The 23594-nt window shown below is 47.1% G+C and overlaps 1 protein-coding gene across 2 annotated transcripts in view; it reads right to left on the reverse strand.

Annotated features, from left to right (window-relative positions):
* URB1 (URB1 ribosome biogenesis homolog) overlaps positions 1–23594 on the reverse strand; it is a 158766-nt gene that overhangs the window by 20624 nt on the left and 114548 nt on the right. For both annotated transcript variants that reach the window (XM_069760845.1, XM_069760844.1), the window contains exons 30-37: positions 8795–8897; positions 5867–6027; positions 5406–5517; positions 4998–5104; positions 4385–4528; positions 4112–4221; positions 2275–2466; positions 1732–1973 (exon numbers count right to left, since the gene is read on the reverse strand). In XM_069760845.1, coding sequence (XP_069616946.1) covers positions 1732–1973; positions 2275–2466; positions 4112–4221; positions 4385–4528; positions 4998–5104; positions 5406–5517; positions 5867–6027; positions 8795–8897 — 1171 coding nt within the window. The remainder of the gene's footprint in view (positions 1–1731; positions 1974–2274; positions 2467–4111; positions 4222–4384; positions 4529–4997; positions 5105–5405; positions 5518–5866; positions 6028–8794; positions 8898–23594) is intronic.

Genomic DNA, 23594 nt, shown 5'->3' on the forward strand with positions numbered 1-23594 from the left:
ATGAAAAGTTATACACATTTTCCCAAAAATTTCAGAACAGTTTCAGGATCTCTGAGGACTAAAGGGCAATTAGAGGACTGCACCCGAGAGAACATTAAGGCTACATTTTGGCTTTTTTTTTAAGGCTACATTTTGGCTTTTTTTTAAGGTTACATTTTGGCTTTTTTTTTTTTAAGGCTACATTTTGGCTTGTTTAAGGTTACATTTTGGCTTTCATCCCTCTGTCAAAGGAAAAGAAGTCACTAAAAGAAAGAATAGGAGGAAATATATTGCATCTACGAAAAAAAAAAAACCGCTTTAAATATATAGATGTTTGCAATAAAACTTGATCTACAGTTGAGCACTGGGTAGTTTAAGTAGAGATAATGATTGGAAGAGCTTTGAATAAATTATAATATAAAACTATGGCAGGATCCTACTGTTTATGAGCCTTGTGGACAGGATACTTAAAGGGATTGTCTTGTACATGGATATCCTTAGAATAGGTTATCAATATGTGATCGGTGGGGGTGCGACAAGCAGTACCCTGCTTGGCACTGGTGAAGGTGCTCGATTGTGGAGCTGCACATATACACCTTTGTCAACTGCATAGCGGTCGGAGCTGGGTGCAACATATCCGCCTCCTCCACCGCCCTATTCGTTCCCAGCCATGTCCACTAAACAGCTGTTGAACTCCTGCAGCTGAGCACTTGTGCCCACCGCTGGCACCAGGAACCGTCCATCGGCAGAAGTGTCGAGTGTCTCACCACCGCTGATCATACACATATGACCTGTCCTAAGGCTAGGCACATCAATGTAAACAGTCCTGGGAAACCCCAATAAAGAGGTTTCCTGTCCCTATCCCGTTCCGCATCCAGAGGCGTCGATGTCGTTCATACATACCCGACAGGACACATGCATGATCGCCAGATGGGCGCAGATGCAATAAATAGGATATGTGCACAATTCCTGCGGATCCCGATTTAGAGGTAAAGGTGCTTCCAGAATTAGAACAAAAAAGGCTAGCTTTTATTGTTTCTTTAACAAAATCGGCTCCACTGCTGCCCATGGCTTGTTCGTGGTATTGCAGAGCAGCTCCATAGAAGTATAGCGTCCATTATCTGACAACTTGGCTCATTATTTCTTCCCATCACCCTTTATTAGGCCAAAATGGTCCAGTAAGTTGCCAATCATAGAAGGGGCGCCAGGACTCTTTAATTAGTGCAATAGTACACAAGACCTGAATGGAAGCATCTGTTCGGACGGCATTTACTACTTCGGTACGTCTCACATCAGGTGATCTGTCAGTGCTTAAAGGGGTGTTCCATCTCCAAGATAGTCTCCCAATATTTAGTAGGTGTAATAATAATAATAATAATAATAATAATAGCAAATACATCCAATTAGAAATGTAGTATTGTTTTCTTAATTCGTTTTGTCTCTTTCCTCATGTGCAGGCATTGCAGTAGCTTAGGTATCCATGGTTTCGACCACTAACAACTAACTGTCACTATGTGAGTGGTCGTACCCATGGATACCCAAGCTACTGCAATGCCTGCACATGAGGAAAGAGACAAAAAGAATCAGAAGAACTATACTACATTTTATTACACCTACTGCATGCTGGGATAGGATCTTGGAGATGGGAATACAACTTTAATTTCTGACAATGATCAAGATGAATCTAATCCCCCCCCCCCCCAAAAAAAAAAAAAAAAAAAAAAAAAAAAAACATTGATCTATTACTCTTACTTTTTAGCTCTTTGATCTGGTATTCCTTGGCCAGGTTGCTCAGTTTCTCCTGGAGATCTAGGTCCTTCTCAATAACACTCCATTTTTGCAGCAGTATCAGCGCTTTACTGCTGGAGAGAATCTGCTGGTTAATGGCAAACCGTCCCATTTCGGTGAAGGCGTCCAGGACTCTTCTGCGATATCTCAGAACGGAGCTCAAGGTTCCAAAATACTGGGCAATGTGGACGCCCCCTAAGTTTGGCCTGCCGAAAAAGTGCAAGATGTCATTAATGTCAGATGTACCTTCTGTGTAGATAGACTCTTCCTAACAAAGGAAAACCCCAGTAATGGCCTCTACGTGTGACGTACGCAGCAGACAGTTTGTGAAGGTCTCATGCCATGGCCGCTGCGCTTTCCCCCATGCTGTACACTGCAGCTTTGCTTGTTCGAGTAATTGCCAAAGATATAAAAAAAGGAAATTGGCAAAATGAGGAATAACTAGTGTATCTAACATAAATCAATACCAAACATGATACTATGAAATGATGGTCAGCCGTGACTTACCGAATGTGTCTCAGAAGGATCATCAACACGGAGAGCATCTCATTCACTAGGTGAAGAGGGAGGAACTTTTCTTGCTCTCCGACTTCATCTTGCTCTTCTTTGGACTTGGTCTTCCCTTTAGTCCCAAGATTGGTAAACCACAAGTTGTTGAGCAATGTTATTACAGTGCCCAGGGTTTTATTTTCCACGTACCTGTCGAAACAATAACTTAAGACATGAAGTCAAAATACAGCAGGAAATGCTTGTAGAGAGTATCACACCATCTTATAAAATGGTGGCGTATTGCTAAACCTCCCCATACACAATAGATCGGTGCCGGATGAACGATCGTTCTGTAGACCGCCATCTCTCCTGACTCCCCCATACACAGGAAAGCTCGGCCGATCGCTAGGAGAGGGTCACTAGTGGAGGCTTATCTCCTGGAGAACACAACAATCAGCCACTGGAAATTCGATTCGCCGGATCCCTCTCTCCTTACACATGTGTAGACAAAGTCAAGAGGGTCCATCAATACAATAGACCGTCAGCCGACCACGCTGACATTAGCAGGTGCAGCCATCATTAATCTAATGTGTAGGCAGACTAAACAATAAAATGTGAAGCAACTTAAAAACTGCTCACCATTCTGCGTTTACAGCTCCGATGCAGAGCTATGTGCCCTGGGATAAGGCAGGTACCGCTTCATAGTCACAGATTACAAACAGGCGATTATTCGCTTACTCCCTATAATCCTGGCTGCTTGTTAACACTCTCTTGAGAGCCTTCGGGGCATCTGTAGTCAGATATTATCCATACTCACCATGTTTAACAAAACATCTACATTCTTACACAAAATTGTAGATACAAGGGAAACAACTTAAAACTGGATCCACACTCCAAAACATATAACAAACCCAAAACCAGATTTCTGGGCTCAGGCTATAACAGTCAGAAAATAATCCCCATATTAGAGAAACATATGTTTCGCCCTGCTTCGTCAGGGGCTGTGATACATCCAGCACTTATAACTGCTGCTATATTATTTTTCTGGATTACCGTTTATACTTTTCCTTGAGTTAGCAGGTCTTATTTTCTTGAAAAACAATTAAAATACAGAGAAACAATATAATAAGACAAGGTAAAAGGGTGATCAGCAATCTAGAAAAACCATGCAGCAGCAGCTGTAAGTGCCAGTGGCTGAATGCATCACAACATCTGTAGAAGGACGTAGATCTGGGTATTTATTATAATGGAATATAGGCTGAACTGGATGGACAAATGTCTTTTTTCGGCCTTACTAACTATGTTACTATGTTACTATGTTACAACTCCTGACAAAGCAGGGCGAAACACACAGTTTATTGTTATTATTATGAGGATCGCTTTCTCATTCTTATTTTTTTTTTAATATTGTTGCACAAATCATCGCTTGCCGAGTCATGTCAGTGCCAGCGGGAAACGCACAAGTTGTGGGGGTGAGGGAAAGAAATCATGCTGCCCAGGGAAGTGCACACTGGGCTCTGAACTTGCCGCTCCACATACAGACCATTCACAAATCATTACTGCAGCCTGAAGCTTTAGAAAGGCATATCAACAGATTTTAAAAAGGAGATTTTTGTGTACTCACCGTAAAATCTCTTTCACTTAGCTTCTAATTGGGGGAGACAGCTCATAGTCCTGTGTCCCCCAAATGAGGCGACAAAGTAAAGGAGATTTTTGTGTACTCATCGTAAAATCTCTTTGGGGGACACAGGACCATGAGCTGTGTCCCCCAAAGAGGCGACAGAGTAAATATTTTTTACATGACACAGATGTAAAGGACACATTTTTGGGGTGCAAAAGTAGCTAAAAGACATACCACTTTGCTAATATATTCTGTATCCAGGTTAGAAGGCTGTGATCTCGGATCAGCTCATAAGCGGCTTTGGGAATTTTAGAGGCTTTCATAAACACATCCATGACGAGCGGCTGCAAGAGGAAACATTAGATAAATCAGGGAATCACATTATTAATAAAATCCATTTAACGGGCTTTACCTCCGCCCTCCTTCCTAGTGTGACCTTTCTATACCCAGACCCAAAGCAATACCTAAAAAGGGGTATCCTCCATATATCTGAGAGGGTAGCATTACCTGGGATGCCTCGTCACACAGGGGACTGTCGTAATAAGTCATGATGACCATGAAAATCTTCTGGTAATCATACAGCTCGTAGCAATACTTGTCCCTCATTCCATCACTTAATAATGAGAGGATCCAGTCACGTTCCACCTTATGCTGTCATTTAACAAATAAAAAATAAGAATTAAAAAAAAAAAAAATCTGGACATTAAGAATGTTATAAAATGTATTCAGGTCTTTTCCTGACCCCTAGAGGGAGCCAAATGCCTGTTGTGCATTCAAGGCCAGCGCAGTATGCAGTGGGCTCCTGAGCTCCCTCTAGTGGTGGCTTTAAGTAGCTACTGTGCCATCTTCTAAATCTAAGCAAATGCTGAGGATTTGGTGCTCTGTTGCAGAAGTAATATAAAATTATATTAAGAAATTCATTGACACGTAATTGTGGATCAATAATGACAAGGTGACCATTCGTTTTAAGTCTAAGTGTATAAAGTTTCCCCAATAAACCCAATGAAGAAACCTACATTCAGTCTCTCCCCAGGCTGGAATGGCTGATAACAGGGAACAACAGAATGCATTCAACTCAAAAGGAAATTAATTAAAAGAATCCCATCTGACGGCGACTTACCTCTATGTCAGAGCTATAGAACAGTCTGTAGAAATCTGGAACTTTCCTCAGGTCCAAGTATTCATGAGATAACAGGAACCTGGTTGTCCGGATGTACATGTGTTCCTCTGTTTTTTTTTGAGATAACAAAAACCATTATATGTAAAATGGAAAAGCATCACCTTCTTAAAGGGGTTGTCCGGCCTTAGAGTGACTGCAGACTTGTAGACTAAGGCCAAACATCCCCTTTAAACCAAAGTTGAACATGGGATCCCGGAATAATCATATAGTTTTGAGGACAGTTGATAGATGTTAGTGGTAAAAGCCATTTAAAGAGGGCATATAACTTATCCAAAAAATGCTAAAAAGTGACAGTATGGAAAATTGTAAGACATTTCTCAAACTCATGTCCAGCACAACCATAATAACCTGGTCTGAGGATGACCTGGGCAGCACGAGCGCCGTAAAGACCCAATGTGAATGCCAGTCTGATATTCTCCTTTCGGATTCCATTCTTTACCACGTCTAGAAGACACTGCAGCTGGAATAGAAAAGCAGCGTTACATCTAAGCATGTCTATCGTGTCTGTTCTGATGGAAAGAGCTAAAATGAAATGCCAATGAATTATTGATACAAAGCTCAAAATATCCCGCAACTTCATAGTGGTGAATGAGAAAAGAAAATTCCATCTGCCTGCAGCTGCCACTAGAGGGCGCTAAAGAGCCAACTGCTAACTGTGCTGATTGTGAGTTGTATAACATGCAGTAGGCTCCCCCTAGTGGTGGCTGCAGAGCATTACATTTATGGAGGAGATTGGGCTCAAACAATTATAACGATATATTAAGAAATTAAGCAGCCTAAAAAGTGACATCATGATAAAAGCTGCTTACCTGCTTCTTATCTCTGAAGCGCGCCCCTTCCATGTGAGAGACAAAGCAGCCCAGGATGTGATAAGCGGCCGCTCTCGTGCTATAATCGTAGCTGCTGAGTGCAGCTAGTGTGAGCCCCAGGGCATTCATCTCCACAAACTTCACACAGTTCACCACCAGCTCTGCAGAAGACAGACATCGTCACTGGCAGGAATAATCATACTTTAAGGATTGTATGAAAAGTTCCCACTAGAATGGCTTATTAATTCTTTTACAATAAATAGTTTTCAGGGTCTCTGAATTATCAATTTATTATCCCATTAAAGGGAATCTGTCAGCAGGATTTCACCCCTCACACTACATGTGTATGTCGCTCTTTGAAAGACAATTCCAGCAATACCTTTACATGGCCGCTCCATTCCTCCATGACTGAGAAATCAAGTAATTTGATTTGATATGCAAATTAGGCTGAAGAGCTATGGTAGATCTGAAGCTTCTGTCACTCCAGCTCTATTCCACATCCAGAACCATCGTTTCCTCCTGCTGCTTGACTGACGGCCTCTACGCTGGGCGACTTCAGATGAAGGAGACGTCAGTCATGCAGTAGGAGGCAGCGATGCTGGGCAGGGAATAGAGCTGGAGTGACCAAGGTTTCAGATCTTCAAAAAAACCTTTAAGCCTCATTTGCATATCAATTTAAGAGCAGATTTTCAGTAACAGACTGGGCTTATGAAGGTATTGCTGGACTTATTTTTGAAAGAGTTATATGAACATATAAATAGTTTTGGATGTGTTGTGGGTTGGGCGAGATCCTGCTGACAGATTCCCTTGTTTTCATTTTTTCCAAGATCCATAGCTTTTTTATTTTTCCGTTGTTCTGGGTAATTTTTTTTTTGCGGGAACGAGATGTAGTTTTGAATGACACCATTTATTTTATCATATAATGTACTGAAAAATGTGCAAAAAAAAAATTACAAAAGGGATGAAATGGTAAAAAAAACCCAGCAATTATGTAATTATTTTTTTAGTATTCATTTTTACGATTAGGGCAGTACAATCACGGCAATACCATTTGTATAGGTTATTTTCCGTTAGTGAAATTCAGAACTTTGTTCATTTCGAACTCTTTTCGTGCTTTTTTTTTTTATGCAGACCCGTGGTTGTTATTGTTCTCTTGTTTCGCGGGGAAGGATATGCAACATTCTATTTTTATTGCATTTCTGAGGGATTTGTGTAAAAGAAAAAAAAGAAAAAACAGCCATTTTGGCATCTCAAGTTTTTTTTTCTGTTTATGGCATATATCGTATGGAACGCTGCTGTCAGACATATACTGACTGTAAATAAATAGGGATCTGCCCTGTATGGAGAGTGTTTAAGCTCCCGAGACGGCCGGGCAGGCTTAAGCTCCCGAGACGGCCGGGCAGGCTTAAGCTCCCGAGACGGCCGGGCAGGCTTAAGCTCCCGAGACGGCCGGGCAGGCTTAAGCTCCCGAGACGGCCGGGCAGGCTTAAGCTCCCGAGACGGCCGGGCAGGCTTAAGCTCCCGAGACGGCCGGGCAGGCTTAAGCTCCCGAGACGGCCGGGCAGGCTTAAGCTCCCGAGACGGCCGGGCAGGCTTAAGCTCCCGAGACGGCCGGGCAGGCTTAAGCTCCCGAGACGGCCGGGCAGGCTTAAGCTCCCGAGACGGCCGGGCAGGCTTAAGCTCCCGAGACGGCCGGGCAGGCTTAAGCTCCCGAGACGGCCGGGCAGGCTTAAGCTCCCGAGACGGCCGGGCAGGCTTAAGCTCCCGAGACGGCCGGGCAGGCTTAAGCTCCCGAGACGGCCGGGCAGGCTTAAGCTCCCGAGACGGCCGGGCAGGCTTAAGCTCCCGAGACGGCCGGGCAGGCTTAAGCTCCCGAGACGGCCGGGCAGGCTTAAGCTCCCGAGACGGCCGGGCAGGCTTAAGCTCCCGAGACGGCCGGGCAGGCTTAAGCTCCCGAGACGGCCGGGCAGGCTTAAGCTCCCGAGACGGCCGGGCAGGCTTAAGCTCCCGAGACGGCCGGGCAGGCTTAAGCTCCCGAGACGGCCGGGCAGGCTTAAGCTCCCGAGACGGCCGGGCAGGCTTAAGCTCCCGAGACGGCCGGGCAGGCTTAAGCTCCCGAGACGGCCGGGCAGGCTTAAGCTCCCGAGACGGCCGGGCAGGCTTAAGCTCCCGAGACGGCCGGGCAGGCTTAAGCTCCCGAGACGGCCGGGCAGGCATAAGCTCCCGAGACGGCCGGGCAGGCTTAAGCTCCCGAGACGGCCGGGCAGGCTTAAGCTCCCGAGACGGCCGGGCAGGCTTAAGCTCCCGAGACGGCCGGGCAGGCTTAAGCTCCCGAGACGGCCGGGCAGGCTTAAGCTCCCGAGACGGCCGGGCAGGCTTAAGCTCCCGAGACGGCCGGGCAGGCTTAAGCTCCCGAGACGGCCGGGCAGGCTTAAGCTCCCGAGACGGCCGGGCAGGCTTAAGCTCCCGAGACGGCCGGGCAGGCTTAAGCTCCCGAGACGGCCGGGCAGGCTTAAGCTCCCGAGACGGCCGGGCAGGCTTAAGCTCCCGAGACGGCCGGGCAGGCTTAAGCTCCCGAGACGGCCGGGCAGGCTTAAGCTCCCGAGACGGCCGGGCAGGCTTAAGCTCCCGAGACGGCCGGGCAGGCTTAAGCTCCCGAGACGGCCGGGCAAGCTTAAGCTCCCGAGACGGCCGGGCAGGCTTAAGCTCCCGAGACGGCCGGGCAGGCTTAAGCTCCCGAGACGGCCGGGCAGGCTTAAGCTCCCGAGCTGGCCCCTCCATATGTACACAACTGTTTCAGGACATACTTTTACGTCACGGAGAAGGAGGTGGCTAATGGCAACCTTGAAGGCTGGTAATCAGTCACTTAAGGTGGAGTCCAGTGTAATCTTTTCCTATAAGACAACCTGTATGGCGTTTGCACGTTACCTGGTCTGAGCAGTTCGCTAAAAAGTGGCAGTAAGAAGCAAGGATCATAGATTTCATGTAAATCCTGTACTGCCCGATCTTCATACAGGACGTTCTTCCCGGGCTAGAATTTAATTGAAAGAAGAAAAAAAGGTTTAATAATTTTGAAACAAGTTAAACTTTCTCAAGTCACATGGAAAAACCTAAAAAGGAAATGTAACAGAAACCCATCACCGGGGAAATGAATAGTTATTCTAGATCCTCAAGTCACATGGAAAAACCTAAAAAGGAAATGTAACAGAAACCCATCACCGGGGAAATGAATAGTTATTCTAGATCCTAATTTTTGCACTTTCTATTGGCATCATTTTGGGTTGCAATTAATACATTGAGATTATTTATACATTTTTAGATTATTTATATTTCTTAAGAACTTTCACGTACATTTTTATTACTTCAACCTGCAATTGTTTGATTGTGTTATATATACAGCAATACTTCAATACTGCACTCTATAGGAAGGAGAAAGTGGAACTAACAAGCACCATCAGTAGACTGCCGGCTGCCATAGGTGGCACCTGGAGATTGTGTTGCAGGTGGCTGATGGGCACCCCACCAGTCAGAGATTGACAGCAGCGTTTCAGTTGATACACAGTGGCATCGGATCTAGCTCTGGTTGCTGCTGTTAGAGGCAGGTGCTGGCTGTAGAGAACTGCCGGCACCTGCCTTATATGAAGCAGGCTCAGCTCCGGAGCCTGCTCCTTACATTCGTCATGTAGCGATACAAGCCATTTCACATCATTTAAATCATTACAGTGGATACAGGGCAGAACTAAAGGAAACCATTCTCACAGCCATTGAATATCTTTTCAAACGCATTATTTTTTCCATTTAATAAGAAATTAATTTTACAGATCAAAGGAGCTGCTATGGGTTCACGTTTCTCCCCATTGCTAGCTATTTTGTTCGTCGCTTGGTGGGAGGAAGGTTTCATTTTTTCAGAAACAAATCCTTTTTCATATATTATACTAGATGGTGGCCTGATTCTAACGCATCGGGTATTCTAGAATATATATGTATGCATGTATGTATATAGCAGCCACATAGTATATAGCACAGCCCACGTAACACAGACAGCCACGTAGTATATAGCACAGACACGTAATATATTGCACAGAGACGTAATATATAACACAGAGACGTAGTATATAACACTGCCCATGCAGTATATAACACAGGCCACGTAGTATAGAGCACACCGATGTAGTATATTGCCCAGTCACGTAATATATACCACAGCCTACATAGTATATAGCACAAAGATGTAGTATATAACACAGCCCACGCAGTATCTAACACAGCCCACGTAATATATAGCAATGTGAGCACCATATCCCTGTTAAAAAAAGAATTAAAATAAAAAATAGTTATATACTCACCCTCCGTCAGCCCACCGGATCCAGCTGAGGCGTTTACCGAAGCTCCTTGCGACGCTCCGGTCCCAAGAGTGCATTGCGGTCTCGCGAGATGACGATGTAGCGGTCTGTCGATACCGCCACGTCATCATCTCGCTAGACCGCAATGCATGGACCGGTCACCGGAGCGTCGCGAGGAGCGGGAAAGGCCTCGGCTGGCTCCGGTGGGCCAACGGAGGGTGAGTATATAACGATTTTTTTATTTTTTTTTTAAATTATTTTTAACATTAGATCTTTTTACTATTGATGCTGCATAGGCAGCATCAATAGTAAAAAGTTGGTCACACAGGGTTAATAGCAGCGTTAACGGAGTGCGTTACACCGCGGCATAAAGCGGTCCGTTGACTCTGCCATTAACCCTTTGTGAGGGCTGACTGGAGGGGATTATGGAGTGGGCACTGACTGCGGGGAGTAAGGAGCGACCAATTTGCTGCTGGACTATGCCCGTCGCTGATTGGTCGTGGCCGTTTTGCGGCGACCAATCAGCGACTTGGGATTTCCGTTACAGACAGAAAGACAGACAGACAAAAAGACGGAAGTGACCCTTAGACAATTATATAGTAGACTAGATGGTGGCCCGATTCTAACGCATCGGGTATTCTAGAATATGGATGTCCATGTAGTATATTGCCCAGCCACGTAGTATATTGCCCAGCCACGTAGTATATTGCCCATCAACGTATTATATTGCCCAGCCACGTAGTATATTGTCCAGCGACGTAGTATATTGCCCAGCCACATAGTATATTGCCCAGCCACGTAGTATATTGCCCAGCCACGTAGTATATTGCCCAGCCACATAGTATACAGCACAGAGCCACGTAGTATATTGCCCAGCCACATAGTATATTGCCCAGTCACGTAGTATATTGCCCAGCCACGTAGTATACAGCACAGAGCCACGTAATATATTGTCCAGCCACGTAGTATACAGCACAGAGCAACGTAGTATATTGCAGAGCGAGGTAGTATATTGTTTAGCCACGTAGTATATTGCACAGCCACGCAGTATATTGCCCAGTTACGTAGTATATTGCCAGCCTCGTAGTATACAGCACAGAGCTACGTAGGATATTGCCCAGTGACATACTATATTACCGAGCCACGTATGTCACAGGTTAAAATTTTTTTTAAAATAAACATACTCACCTAACGATCCGAGGGCCCCTTGTAGTTCTAACTGCAGATGGGCGCGCGGCTGCCGCCACCTTGCGTTCCCAGGATGCTTTGCGAAATTACCCATCTGACTTAGCGGTCTCGCGGGGAGTAGAGCGCCGGGGACAGTGACTGCGGGGAGCGGAGCGTCGGGCACTGACTGCGGGGAGCGGGCGCCGGGCACTGACTGCGGGGAGTAAGGAGCGGCCATTTTCTTCCGGACTGTGCCCGTCGCTGATTGGTCGTGGCTGTTTTGCGGCGACCAATCAGCGACTTGGATTTCCATGATGGACAGAGGCCACGACCAATGAATATCCGTGACAGAAGGATGAATATCCGTGACAGAAGGACAGACAGACGGAAGTACCCCTTAGACAATTATGTATATAGATTATAGGCTATGTGGATGATATCCTGATCCTCTGTCCGGCTGCATAGCGGCCATACCCAACTTCATTAAATATCTCAACAACCATGACATTAATTTGCGACTCCAGAGTACTAGGGATGAGCGCAACCCTTGCAGGGTATACACGTTTGTTAGACAATCCCTGCATGTGTTCTAGCTGTCGAACAACCAGGAGACATGCAGCCGCGGGGACTCAAACCTATTATTTGAGCACGCACAAGTCACTCGGTTATCACCGGAGCATGCTGAGATAACACCTTATCAGAGCACGTCCGCTCATCACTACCAAGTACTGCTCATGGTGCTCACTCTGAATTTCTGGGCATTTCACCATTTAATTACACCATATCGTATGCAAGATAAAAATAAAAGACATTATTACCAGATACTGTATATTCCAATCTTATATCAACACGAGACTTAACAGAATACTACCAGGACTCTGGCGAGGAGAGGTCGATCTCTGGGAAATATGATGTCTATTAAAAAAAAAACAAAAAAAAAACCTGTTTATAGTACTACATGGCTCCCCATAAAAGATTTTTAAAAATGCTCAAAAAATGTGGATGTGCCACTCAACTTTATGTACGCTAAGGGTAGGTCTTCAATGGAAATGTGGTGAAGGACCCAAGCTGCGATTTAGAAGGGCTATGCTCAAGACGAGACTCCTTTAAAAATCACAAAGAAGCAAACTGGGTGGCGGCACTGTATATGTGGTCAGCCCGGCTTCAGTAAAGGTCACTGATGATGGCGGCGCTCGAATGTGACAGTAATTCACTTGCCGGCTGTCACTAAGGTTATGACCAAGTGACGTCTCGACATGCATTTCAATAAAGCGGCCTTCACTAGAAAAGTGCCGGCGAGAGCTCCGAGGACGGCTGAAACACATGTATTAACTGTAAAACAGCAATCATCACCCCTGCTCCTCATTAACCCCTTGAAGTTATGCCCATTTTGGGCCTTAAAGGGATGCAGTCGCTTGGTTAATGATCACTAAACCACAAGCAAGCCAATTTGTAGACCTCGGTGCCATGTGTGCATCATGCCACAACTATACTGGTCATTCCAGCTGGAAGAAGGAGGTTCTCAGGTCTTGGCTTTCCAAAGTGGCCACTGGGCCCGAGTCCTGTACTAACAGGTTTATACCACAGGCAGAGCTGGGAGATTTGGTTAGGATCTCTGTCCTGCACAATCACAATTTCTTGGTCCTCAGCACTGGCAGTTTCCAGAGCAGTTCTCCTTATGATGGCTCTCACTTTCCTGAACAGTGTGCTTGTTCAAATGCCCCGTTATCCCTATAGGTAAAAACAGTGAACAACAATGCCAGTACCAAAATATTAGAACTGCCACTCAATGATGGAGTACCTGCCCCCCCAGCAACCAGGAAGTAAGGAGACGGCAGAGCTGTGAGCTGCTCGGGAGACAACTTGAGAATATCCCTTTCTTGCTGCACATTCATATGCAACTAAAACATCAGACAGAAGATATAAAGGTGGATTTATCCTTCAAAGACCTGCATGTGGTTTTGGTGGGTTGGCGTGAACTTACTGACAGATTCCCTTTAACCCTTTAAAAAGGGACAAGTCAAATATCTGGATTTAAGCACTACTGTCCCACGTTATCAGAGAATCCAGTTCTGCTGTTTAATGAGAAGACATGCTACGGAGGTCCTTTAATAACAAACACATTTGTACTAATGAGACAGATGACGGGATGATGGAGGTAATTATAGCATACTGCGTGGTATCAGAAGAGCGAAAAGGAGACTGTCGTTTTTCTTAATGGAGACCTCATCAATGAACGCGTTTCGCACCAATTTACAGCTACACATCACGTCCTTCACGTCCCTGTGCCCACGCGAATCAGCCTTATCAAAAAGCCCTGATCTTTGTTCCATGGTCTCACATCAATCAGTACTTGTGAATCAATGCGCCATAGATTGCTGAATCATCGCATGTGACTCACCAACGTCCCATCCTGACCCCGACATTGGCAGCGGCTGGATATCAAGGGCTTTACTGTTCATTTTGGAACATTTAGTCATAATGCTAAGGAAAATTTAAGAGCTTGTATGTAGGTAACAAGACAGAAGCTTTAAAAAGAGGATATTAACCCTTTCACGCTGTAACTAATTTCCGTTTTTGCGTTTCTGTTTTTTCCTCCACTTCTACTCAGAGTCGTATCGCTTATTTTTCTGTCCATAAAACTCGTAGAAGTGCCAGCAAGGCGTGAAAACTCCCCTGATACTTGCATCTCTGCAAATATCAATGTAACCAATTTTATGGATTAAAACCATAATCCAAAGAAAGATCGGTGAGTGCTGTTTTTCTTGTTACTTTTTCCGATATAATAAACATTCATTTTTCTACATAGTGTACTGAAAAACTTAATTTCTCCTTTGCCTCATTGGGGGACACAGCCCGTGGGTGTATGCTGCTGCCAGTAGAAGGCCAACACTAAGTGATATACAGAAAGTTCTCTCCTCCCCTGCAGTATACACCCTCCTGCTGGCTCTCAGCTCCTCCCCTGCAGTATACACCCTCCTGCTGGCTCTGGGCTCCTCCCCTGCAGTATACACCCTCCTGCTGGCTCTGGGCTCCTCCCCTGCAGTATACACCCTCCTGCTGGCTCTCAGCTCCTACCCTGCAGTATACACCCTCCTGCTGGCTCTCAGCTCCTCCCCTGCAGTATACACCCTCCTGCTGGCTCTCAGCTCCTACCCTGCAGTATACACCCTCCTGCTGGCTCTCAGCTCCTCCCCTGCAGTATACACCCTCCTGCTGGCTCTGGGCTCCTCCCCTGCAGTATACACCCTCCTGCTGGCTCTCGGTTCCTCCCCTGCAGTATACACCCTCCTGCTGGCTCTCGGCTCCTCCCCTGCAGTATACACCTCCTGCTGGCTCTCAGCTCCTCCCCTGCAGTATACACCCTCTTGCTGGCTCTGGGCTCCTCCCCTGCAGTATACACCCTCCTGCTGGCTCTGGTATCCTCCCCTGCAGTATACACCCTCCTGCTGGCTCTGGGCTCCTCCCCTGCAGTATACACCCTCCTGCTGGCTCTCGGTTCCTCCCCTGCAGTATACACCCTCCTGCTGGCTCTCGGCTCCTCCCCTGCAGTATACACCTCCTGCTGGCTCTCAGCTCCTCCCCTGCAGTATACACCTCCTGCTGGCTCTCAGCTCCTCCCCTGCAGTATACACCCTCCTGCTGGCTCTCAGCTCCTCCCCTGCAGTATACACCCTCCTGCTGGCTCTGGGCTCCTCCCCTGCAGTATACACCTCCTGCTGGCTCTCAGCTCCTCCCCTGCAGTATACACCCTCCTGCTGGCTCTGGGCTCCTCCCCTGCAGTATACACCCTCCTGCTGGCTCTCGGCTCCTACCCTGCAGTATACACCCTCCTGCTGGCTCTCAGCTCCTCCCCTGCAGTATACACCCTCCTGCTGGCTCTGGGCTCCTCCCCTGCAGTATACACCCTCCTGCTGGCTCTCGGTTCCTCCCCTGCAGTATACACCCTCCTGCTGGCTCTCGGCTCCTCCCCTGCAGTATACACCTCCTGCTGGCTCTCGGCTCCTCCCCTGCAGTATACACCTCCTGCTGGCTCTCAGCTCCTCCCCTGCAGTATACACCTCCTGCTGGCTCTCAGCTCCTCCCCTGCAGTATACACCTCCTGCTGGCTCTCAGCTCCTCCCCTGCAGTATACACCCTCCTGCTGGCTCTGGGCTCCTCCCCTGCAGTATACACCCTCCTGCTGGCTCTCGGTTCCTCCCCTGCAGTATACACCCTCCTGCTGGCTCTCGGCTCCTCCCCTGCAGTATACACCTCCTGCTGGCTCTCGGCTCCTCCCCTGCAGTATACACCTCCTGCTGGCTCTCAGCTCCTCCCCTGCAGTATACACCTCCTGCTGGCTCTCAGCTCCTCCCCTGCAGTATACACCTCCTGCTGGCTCTCAGCTCCTCCCCTGGAGTATACACCCTCCTGCTGGCTCTCGGCTCCTCCCCTGCAGTATACACCCTCCTGCTGGCTCTGGGCTCCTCCCCTGCAGTATACACCTCCTGCTGGCTCTCAGCTCCTCCCCTGCAGTATACACCCTCCTGCTGGCTCTGGGCTCCTCCCCTGCAGTATACACCTCCTGCTGGCTCTCAGCTCCTCCCCTGCAGTATACACCCTCCTGCTGGCTCTCAGCTCCTCCCCTGCAGTATACACCCTCCTGCTGGCTCTGGGCTCCTCCCCTGCAGTATACACCTCCTGCTGGCTCTCAGCTCCTCCCCTGCAGTATACACCCTCCTGCTGGCTCTCAGCTCCTCCCCTGCAGTATACACCCTCCTGCTGGCTCTCGGCTCCTCCCCTGCAGTATACACCCTCCTGCTGGCTCTCGGCTCCTCCCCTGCAGTATACACCCTCCTGCTGGCTCTCGGCTCCTCCCCTGCAGTATACACCCTCCTGCTGGCTCTCGGCTCCTCCCCTGCAGTATACACCCTCCTGCTGGCTCTCGGCTCCTCCCCTGCAGTATACACCCTCCTGCTGGCTCTCGGCTCCTCCCCTGCAGTATACACCCTCCTGCTGGCTCTCGGCTCCTCCCCTGCAGTATACACCCTCCTGCTGGCTCTCGGCTCCTCCCCTGCAGTATACACCCTCCTGCTGGCTCTCAACTCCTCCCCTGCAGTATACACCCTCCTGCTGGCTCTCAGCTCCTCCCCTGCAGTATACACCCTCCTGCTGGCTCTCAGCTCCTCCCCTGCAGTATACACCCTCCTGCTGGCTCTCAGCTCCTCCCCTGCAGTATACACCCTCCTGCTGGCTCTCAGCTCCTCCCCTGCAGTATACACCCTCCTGCTGGCTCTCAGCTCCTCCCCTGCAGTATACACCCTCCTGCTGGCTCTCAGCTCCTCCCCTGCAGTATACACCCTCCTGCTGGCTCTGGGCTCCTCCCCTGCAGTATACACCCTCCTGCTGGCTCTCGGCTCCTCCCCTGCAGTATACACCCTCCTGCTGGCTCTCGGCTCCTCCCCTGCAGTATACACCTCCTGCTGGCTCTCAGCTCCTCCCCTGCAGCATACACCCTCCTGCTGGCTCTCGGCTCCTCCCCTGCAGTATACACCCTCCTGCTGGCTCTCAGCTAACCAGTTCTTGCTTAGTGTCTGCAGGAGGCACACGGGTCTGGTTCAGACCCCAACGTTTTTATTTTATTTTTTGCTTTTCTGTAAATTTCTATTTTTTAATTAACGGAGTGAAGGGGGCGACTGTTCCTTTCAAGGTTCTGATCTCCCTCGAATCATCAACAGGCGAGCACACCGAGTATACCTCCCCGTACCCTCTCCTGCGACGTGGGAAGCCATGCCTGAGCTCACTTCAGGGGCAACGGTTCCTTCACGGTCCCGATCTCCCCACACCAGCAGCAGGCGACCACATGGAGTGTCGCCTCCATGTATCCTCTCCTGGAGCCAGGACTAATGCCGGACAACTGGCCCTGTCCAGTCGGGGCCTGAACTTCATTGATGTACAGAGGCCCCTCTCTATGGCGTCGGAGCAGCCCCCACTGTCCCACCACTGTGAAAGCGGATGGCACAAGGAGGCGGACGGTTCCTCTCCACCTCCCTAACAAAGGGATGATGGATTGAGGTTTATCCCTGCACCGTCCACGCTGCACAGAACAGCGCTGAAACCCACATCCATGGCGGCTCCATGCCGGGACGCGCACAGATGGTGAGTGGATCCATCTTCAGTGGGATATCCACATGCTGACAGGCAGCCTCAGCCACCTCCCTGTGGCCCACCTCCCTAAGGTAACGCTCCGGCCGGCTGCAAAAATTTAGCCCCCGGCTTCAGCTGATGTGTAGGCCGCATCCCGGAAGCTGCGCCCACACTATGGCGCTAAGGTGGCTCCACCCGCTTTTCTGGCGCTTCTCGCCTGGCACAACGCCCCTTACTTCTACCGCTGGTGTCGCCCGCCAGCTGCAGAAATTTAGGCCTCGGCTTGGGCCTATTCAACATCGTGTCTGTGGCTCCGCCCCCCAAATTGGCGCTTCTCGCTCTCTGCGAGATTTTATCAACTCTGCAACTCCCAGTGGCCATCTTGGTCCACCCGGCCCGCTCACACAGGGGCGACGGTTTTTGCATTAAAGGGGCACATAAACTCTACAACAGTACCCGGGTAAGGAAGTACCTGACCTAAAGCCACAGACCAGTATTCCCTGGTCTTAACTCCTTCATGACCCAGCCTATTTTGACCTTAAAGACCTGGCCGTTTTTTGTAATTCTGACCAGTGTCCCTTTATGAGGTAATAACTCAGGAACGCTTCAACGAATCCTAGCGGTTCTGAGATTGTTTTTTCGTGACATATTGGGCTTCATGTTAGTGGTAAATTTAGGTCGATAATTTTTGCGTTTATTTGTGAAAAAATTGGAAATTTGGCTAAAATTTTGAAAATTTTGCAATTTTCTAATTTTGAATTTTTACTCTGTTAAACAAGAGAGTTATGTGACACAAAATAGTTAATAAATAACATTACCCACATGTCTACTTTACATCAGCACAATTTTGGAACCAAAATTCTTTTTTGCTAGGAAGTTATAAGGGTTAAAATTTGACCAGCGATTTCTCATTTTTACAGCAAAATTTACAAAACCATTTTTTTTTTAGGGACCACCTCACATTTGAAGTCAGTTTGAGGGGTCCATATGGCTGAAAATACCCAAAAGTGACACCATTCTAAAAACTGCACCCCTCAAGGTGCTCAAAACCACATTCAAGAAGTTTATTAACCCTTCAGGTGCTTCACAGCAGCAGAAGCAACATGGAAGGAAAAAATGAACATTTAACTTTTTAGTCACAAAAATTATGTTTTAGCAACATTTTTTTTATTTTCCCAAGGGTAAAAAGAGAAACTGGACACCAAAAGTTATTGTACAATTTGTCCTGAGTACACCGATACCCCATATGTGGGGGGGGGGGGGGGGGGAACCACTGTTTGGGCGCACGACAGGGCTCGGAAGGGAAGGAGCGCCATTTGTCTTTTTCAATGAAAAATTAGCTCCAATCTTTAGCGGACACAATGTTGCATTTGGAGAGCCCCTGTGTGCCTAAACATTGGAGCTCCCCCACAAGTGACCCTATTTTGGAAACTTGGAGCTTATCTAGATGCATAGTGAGCACGTTGAACCCCCAGGTGCTTCACAAATTGATCCGTAAAAATGAAAAAGTACTTTTTTTTTCACAAAAGATTTCTTTTAGCCTCAATTTTTTTCATTTTCACATGGGTAACAGGATAAAATGGATCCTAAAATGTGTTGGGCATTTCTCCTGAGTACACCGATACCTCATATGTGGTCACAAACCACTGTTTGTGCACACGGCAAGGCTCGGAAGGGAAGGAGCACCATTTGACTTTTGAATGAAAAATTAGCTCCAATTATTAGCGGACACCATGTCGCGTTTGGAGAGCCCCTGTGTGCCTAAACATTGGAGCTTCCCCACATGTGATCCCATTTTGGAAACTAGACCCCCCAAGGAACTTATCTAGATGCATAGTGAGCACTTTGAACCCCCAGGTGCTTCACAAATTGATCCGTAAAAATGAAAAAGTACTTTTTTTTTTTCACAAAAAATTTCTTTTAGCCTCAATTTGTTCATTTCCACATGGGCAACAGGATAAAATGGATCCTAAAATGTATTGGGCTATTTCTCCTGAGTACACCGATACCTCACATGTGGGGGTAAACCACTGTTTGGGCACACGGTAGGGCTCACAACTCTTTCCTCAAAAATTATTTTTTAGCCAACAATTTTTTATTTTCACAAGAGTAACAGGAGAAATTGGACCCCAAAAGTTGTTGTCCAGTTTGTCCTGAGTACGCCAATACTCCATATGTGGGGGGGAACCACTGTTTGGGCACACGTCGGGGCTCGGAAGGGAAGTAGTGACTTTTGAAATGCAGACTTTGATGGAATGGTCTGCGGGCATTACGTTGCGTTTGCAGAGCCCCTGATGTGCCTAAACAGTAGAAACCCCCCAGAAGTGACCCCTCTTTGGAAACTAGACCCCCCAAGGAACTTATCTAGATATGTGGTGAGCACTTTGAACCCCCAAGTGCTTCACAGAAGTTTACAACGCAGAGCCGTGAAAATAAAAAAATCATGTTTCTTTCCTCAAAAATGATGTTTTAGCAAGCAATTTTTTATTTTCACAATGGTAACAGGAGAAATTGGACCCCAATCATTGTTGCCCAGTTTGTCCTGAGTATGCTGGTACCCCATATGTGGGGGCAAACCACTGTTTGGGCGCACGTCGGGGCTCGGAAGGGAGGGAGCACCATTTGACTTTTTGAATGCAAGAATGACTGGAATCAATGGTGGCGCCATGTTGCGTTTGGAGACCCCTGATGTGCCGTAACAGTGGAAACCCCTCAATTCTAACTCCAACACTAACCCCAACACACCCCTAACCCTAAGCCCAACTCTAGCCATAACCCTAATCACAACCCTAACCCCAACGGACCCCTAACCACAACACTAACCCCAACACACCCCTAACCCTAATCCCAACCCTAACTCTAACCCCAACCCTAACCCCAACACACCCCTAACCATAACCCTAACCACAGCCTAATCTTAACCCTATTTCCAACCCTAACCCTAAGGCTATGTGCTCACGTTGCGGATTCGTGTGAGATTTTTCCGCACCATTTTTGAAAAATCCGCAGGTAAAAAGGCTCTGCTTTCCAGTGTTTTTTTTGTGCGGATTTCACCTGTGGATTCCTATTGAGGAACAGGTGTAAACCGCTGCGGAATCCGCACAAAGAATTGACATGCTGCGGAAAATACAACACAGCGTTTCCGCGTGGTATTTTCCGCACCATGGGCACAGCGGATTTGGTTTTCCATAGGTTTACATGGTACTGTAAACCTGATGGAAAACTGCTACGAATCCGCAGCGGCCAATCCGCTGCGGATCCGCAGCCAAATCTGCTGCAGATCCGCAGCCAAATCCGCACTGTGTGCACAAAGCCTAATTCTAACCCTAACCCTAGTTCTAACCCTAATTCTAGCCATAACCCAAACCCTGTAAACCTGATGGAAAAGTGCTACGAATCCGCAGCGGCCAATCCGCTGCGGATCAGCAGCCAAATCCGCACCGTGTGCACATAGCCTAATTCTAACCCTAATTCTAGCCGTAGCCCTAAGGCCAGGTTCACATTGCGCTAGCAGCAGCCCGTTCAGCACAAACGCTAACGAGCTGCTGCTAGCGCAAGTGCCGACGTTTGCATCGCCCTAGCGAAGATAGAGCATCTGCTAGCTCTATCTGCGCTAGCAGTGACGGACCCGGAAACGCTGCAGCCCGCGTCTCCGGGTCCGTCACTCAATGACGGCACATCCCTAGCGTACACCCATTGTGGGTGTGCGCTAGTGATGCGTCCGACATTGCTGTCAATTATCTTTCACAATTGGTGCAGAATCCAACCAGAGGAGCAGCACTTTTAGACCTAATACTATCTAATAGACCTGACAGAATAACAAATCTGCAGGTGGTTGGGCATTTAGGAAATAGCGACCACAATATTGTGCAGTTTCACCTGTCTTTCACTAGGGGGACTTGTCAGGGAGTCACAAAAACATTGAACTTTAGGAAGGCAAAGTTTGAACAGCTTAGAGATGCCCTTAATCTGGTAGACTGGGACAATATCCTCAGAAATAAGAATACAGATAATAAATGGGAAATGTTTAAGAACATCCTAAATAGGCAGTGTAAGCGGTTTATACCTTGTGGGAATAAAAGGACTAGAAATAGGAAAAACCCAATGTGGCTAAACAAAGAAGTAAGACAGGCAATTAACAGTAAAAAGAAAGCATTTGCACTACTAAAGCAGGATGGCACCATTGAAGCTCTAAAAAACTATAGGGAGAAAAATACTTTATCTAAAAAACTAATTAAAGCTGCCAAAAAGGAAACAGAGAAGCACATTGCTAAGGAGAGTAAAACTAATCCCAAACTGTTCTTCAACTATATCAATAGTAAAAGAATAAAAACTGAAAATGTAGGCCCCTTAAAAAATAGTGAGGAAAGAATGGTTGTAGATGACGAGGAAAAAGCTAACATATTAAACACCTTCTTCTCCACGGTATTCACGGTGGAAAATGAAATGCTAGGTGAAATCCCAAGAAACAATGAAAACCCTATATTAAGGGTCACCAATCTAACCCAAGAAGAGGTGCGAAACCGGCTAAATAAGATTAAAATAGATAAATCTCCGGGTCCGGATGGCATACACCCACGAGTACTAAGAGAACTAAGTAACGTAATAGATAAACCATTATTTCTTATTTTTAGTGACTATAGCGACAGGGTCTGTTCCGCAGGACTGGCGCATAGCAAATGTGGTGCCAATATTCAAAAAGGGCTCTAAAAGTGAACCTGGAAATTATAGGCCAGTAAGTCTAACCTCTATTGTTGGTAAAATATTTGAAGGGTTTCTGAGGGATGTTATTCTGGATTATCTCAATGAGAATAACTGTTTAACTCTATATCAGCATGGGTTTATGAGAAATCGCTCCTGTCAAACCAATCTAATCAGTTTTTATGAAGAGGTAAGCTATAGACTGGACCACGGTGAGTCATTGGACGTGGTATATCTCGATTTTTCCAAAGCGTTTGATACCGTGCCGCACAAGAGGTTGGTACACAAAATGAGAATGCTTGGTCTGGGGGAAAATGTGTGTAAATGGGTTAGTAACTGGCTTAGTGATAGAAAGCAGAGGGTGGTTATAAATGGTATAGTCTCTAACTGGGTCGCTGTGACCAGTGGTGTACCGCAGGGGTCAGTATTGGGACCTGTTCTCTTCAACATATTCATTAATGATCTGGTAGAAGGTTTACACAGTAAAATATCGATATTTGCAGATGATACAAAACTATGTAAAGCAGTTAATACAAGAGAAGATAGTATTCTGCTACAGATGGATCTGGATAAGTTGGAAACTTGGGCTGAAAGGTGGCAGATGAGGTTTAACAATGATAAATGTAAGGTTATACACATGGGAAGAAGGAATCAATATCACCATTACACACTGAACGTGAAACCACTGGGTAAATCTGACAGGGAGAAGGACTTGGGGATCCTAGTTAATGATAAACTTACCTGGAGCAGCCAGTGCCAGGCAGCAGCTGCCAAGGCAAACAGGATCATGGGGTGCATTAAAAGAGGTCTGGATACACATGATGAGAGCATTATACTGCCTCTGTACAAATCCCTAGTTAGACCGCACATGGAGTACTGTGTCCAGTTTTGGGCACCGGTGCTCAGGAAGGATATAATGGAACTAGAGAGAGTACAAAGGAGGGCAACAAAATTAATAAAGGGGATGGGAGAACTACAATACCCAGATAGATTAGCGAAATTAGGATTATTTAGTCTAGAAAAAAGACGACTGAGGGGCGATCTAATAACCATGTATAAGTATATAAGGGGACAATACAAATATCTCGCTGAGGATCTGTTTATACCAAGGAAGGTGACGGGCACAAGGGGGCATTCTTTGCGTCTGGAGGAGAGAAGGTTTTTCCACCAACATAGAAGAGGATTCTTTACTGTTAGGGCAGTGAGAATCTGGAATTGCTTGCCTGAGGAGGTGGTGATGACGAACTCAGTCGAGGGGTTCAAGAGAGGCCTGGATGTCTTCCTGGAGCAGAACAATATTGTATCATACAATTATTAGGTTCTGTAGAAGGACGTAGATCTGGGTATTTATTATGATGGAATATAGGCTGAACTGGATGGACAAATGTCTT

The sequence above is a fragment of the Ranitomeya imitator genome, chromosome 3 (assembly GCF_032444005.1).
Source record: "Ranitomeya imitator isolate aRanImi1 chromosome 3, aRanImi1.pri, whole genome shotgun sequence".
NCBI lineage: Eukaryota > Metazoa > Chordata > Amphibia > Anura > Dendrobatidae > Ranitomeya > Ranitomeya imitator.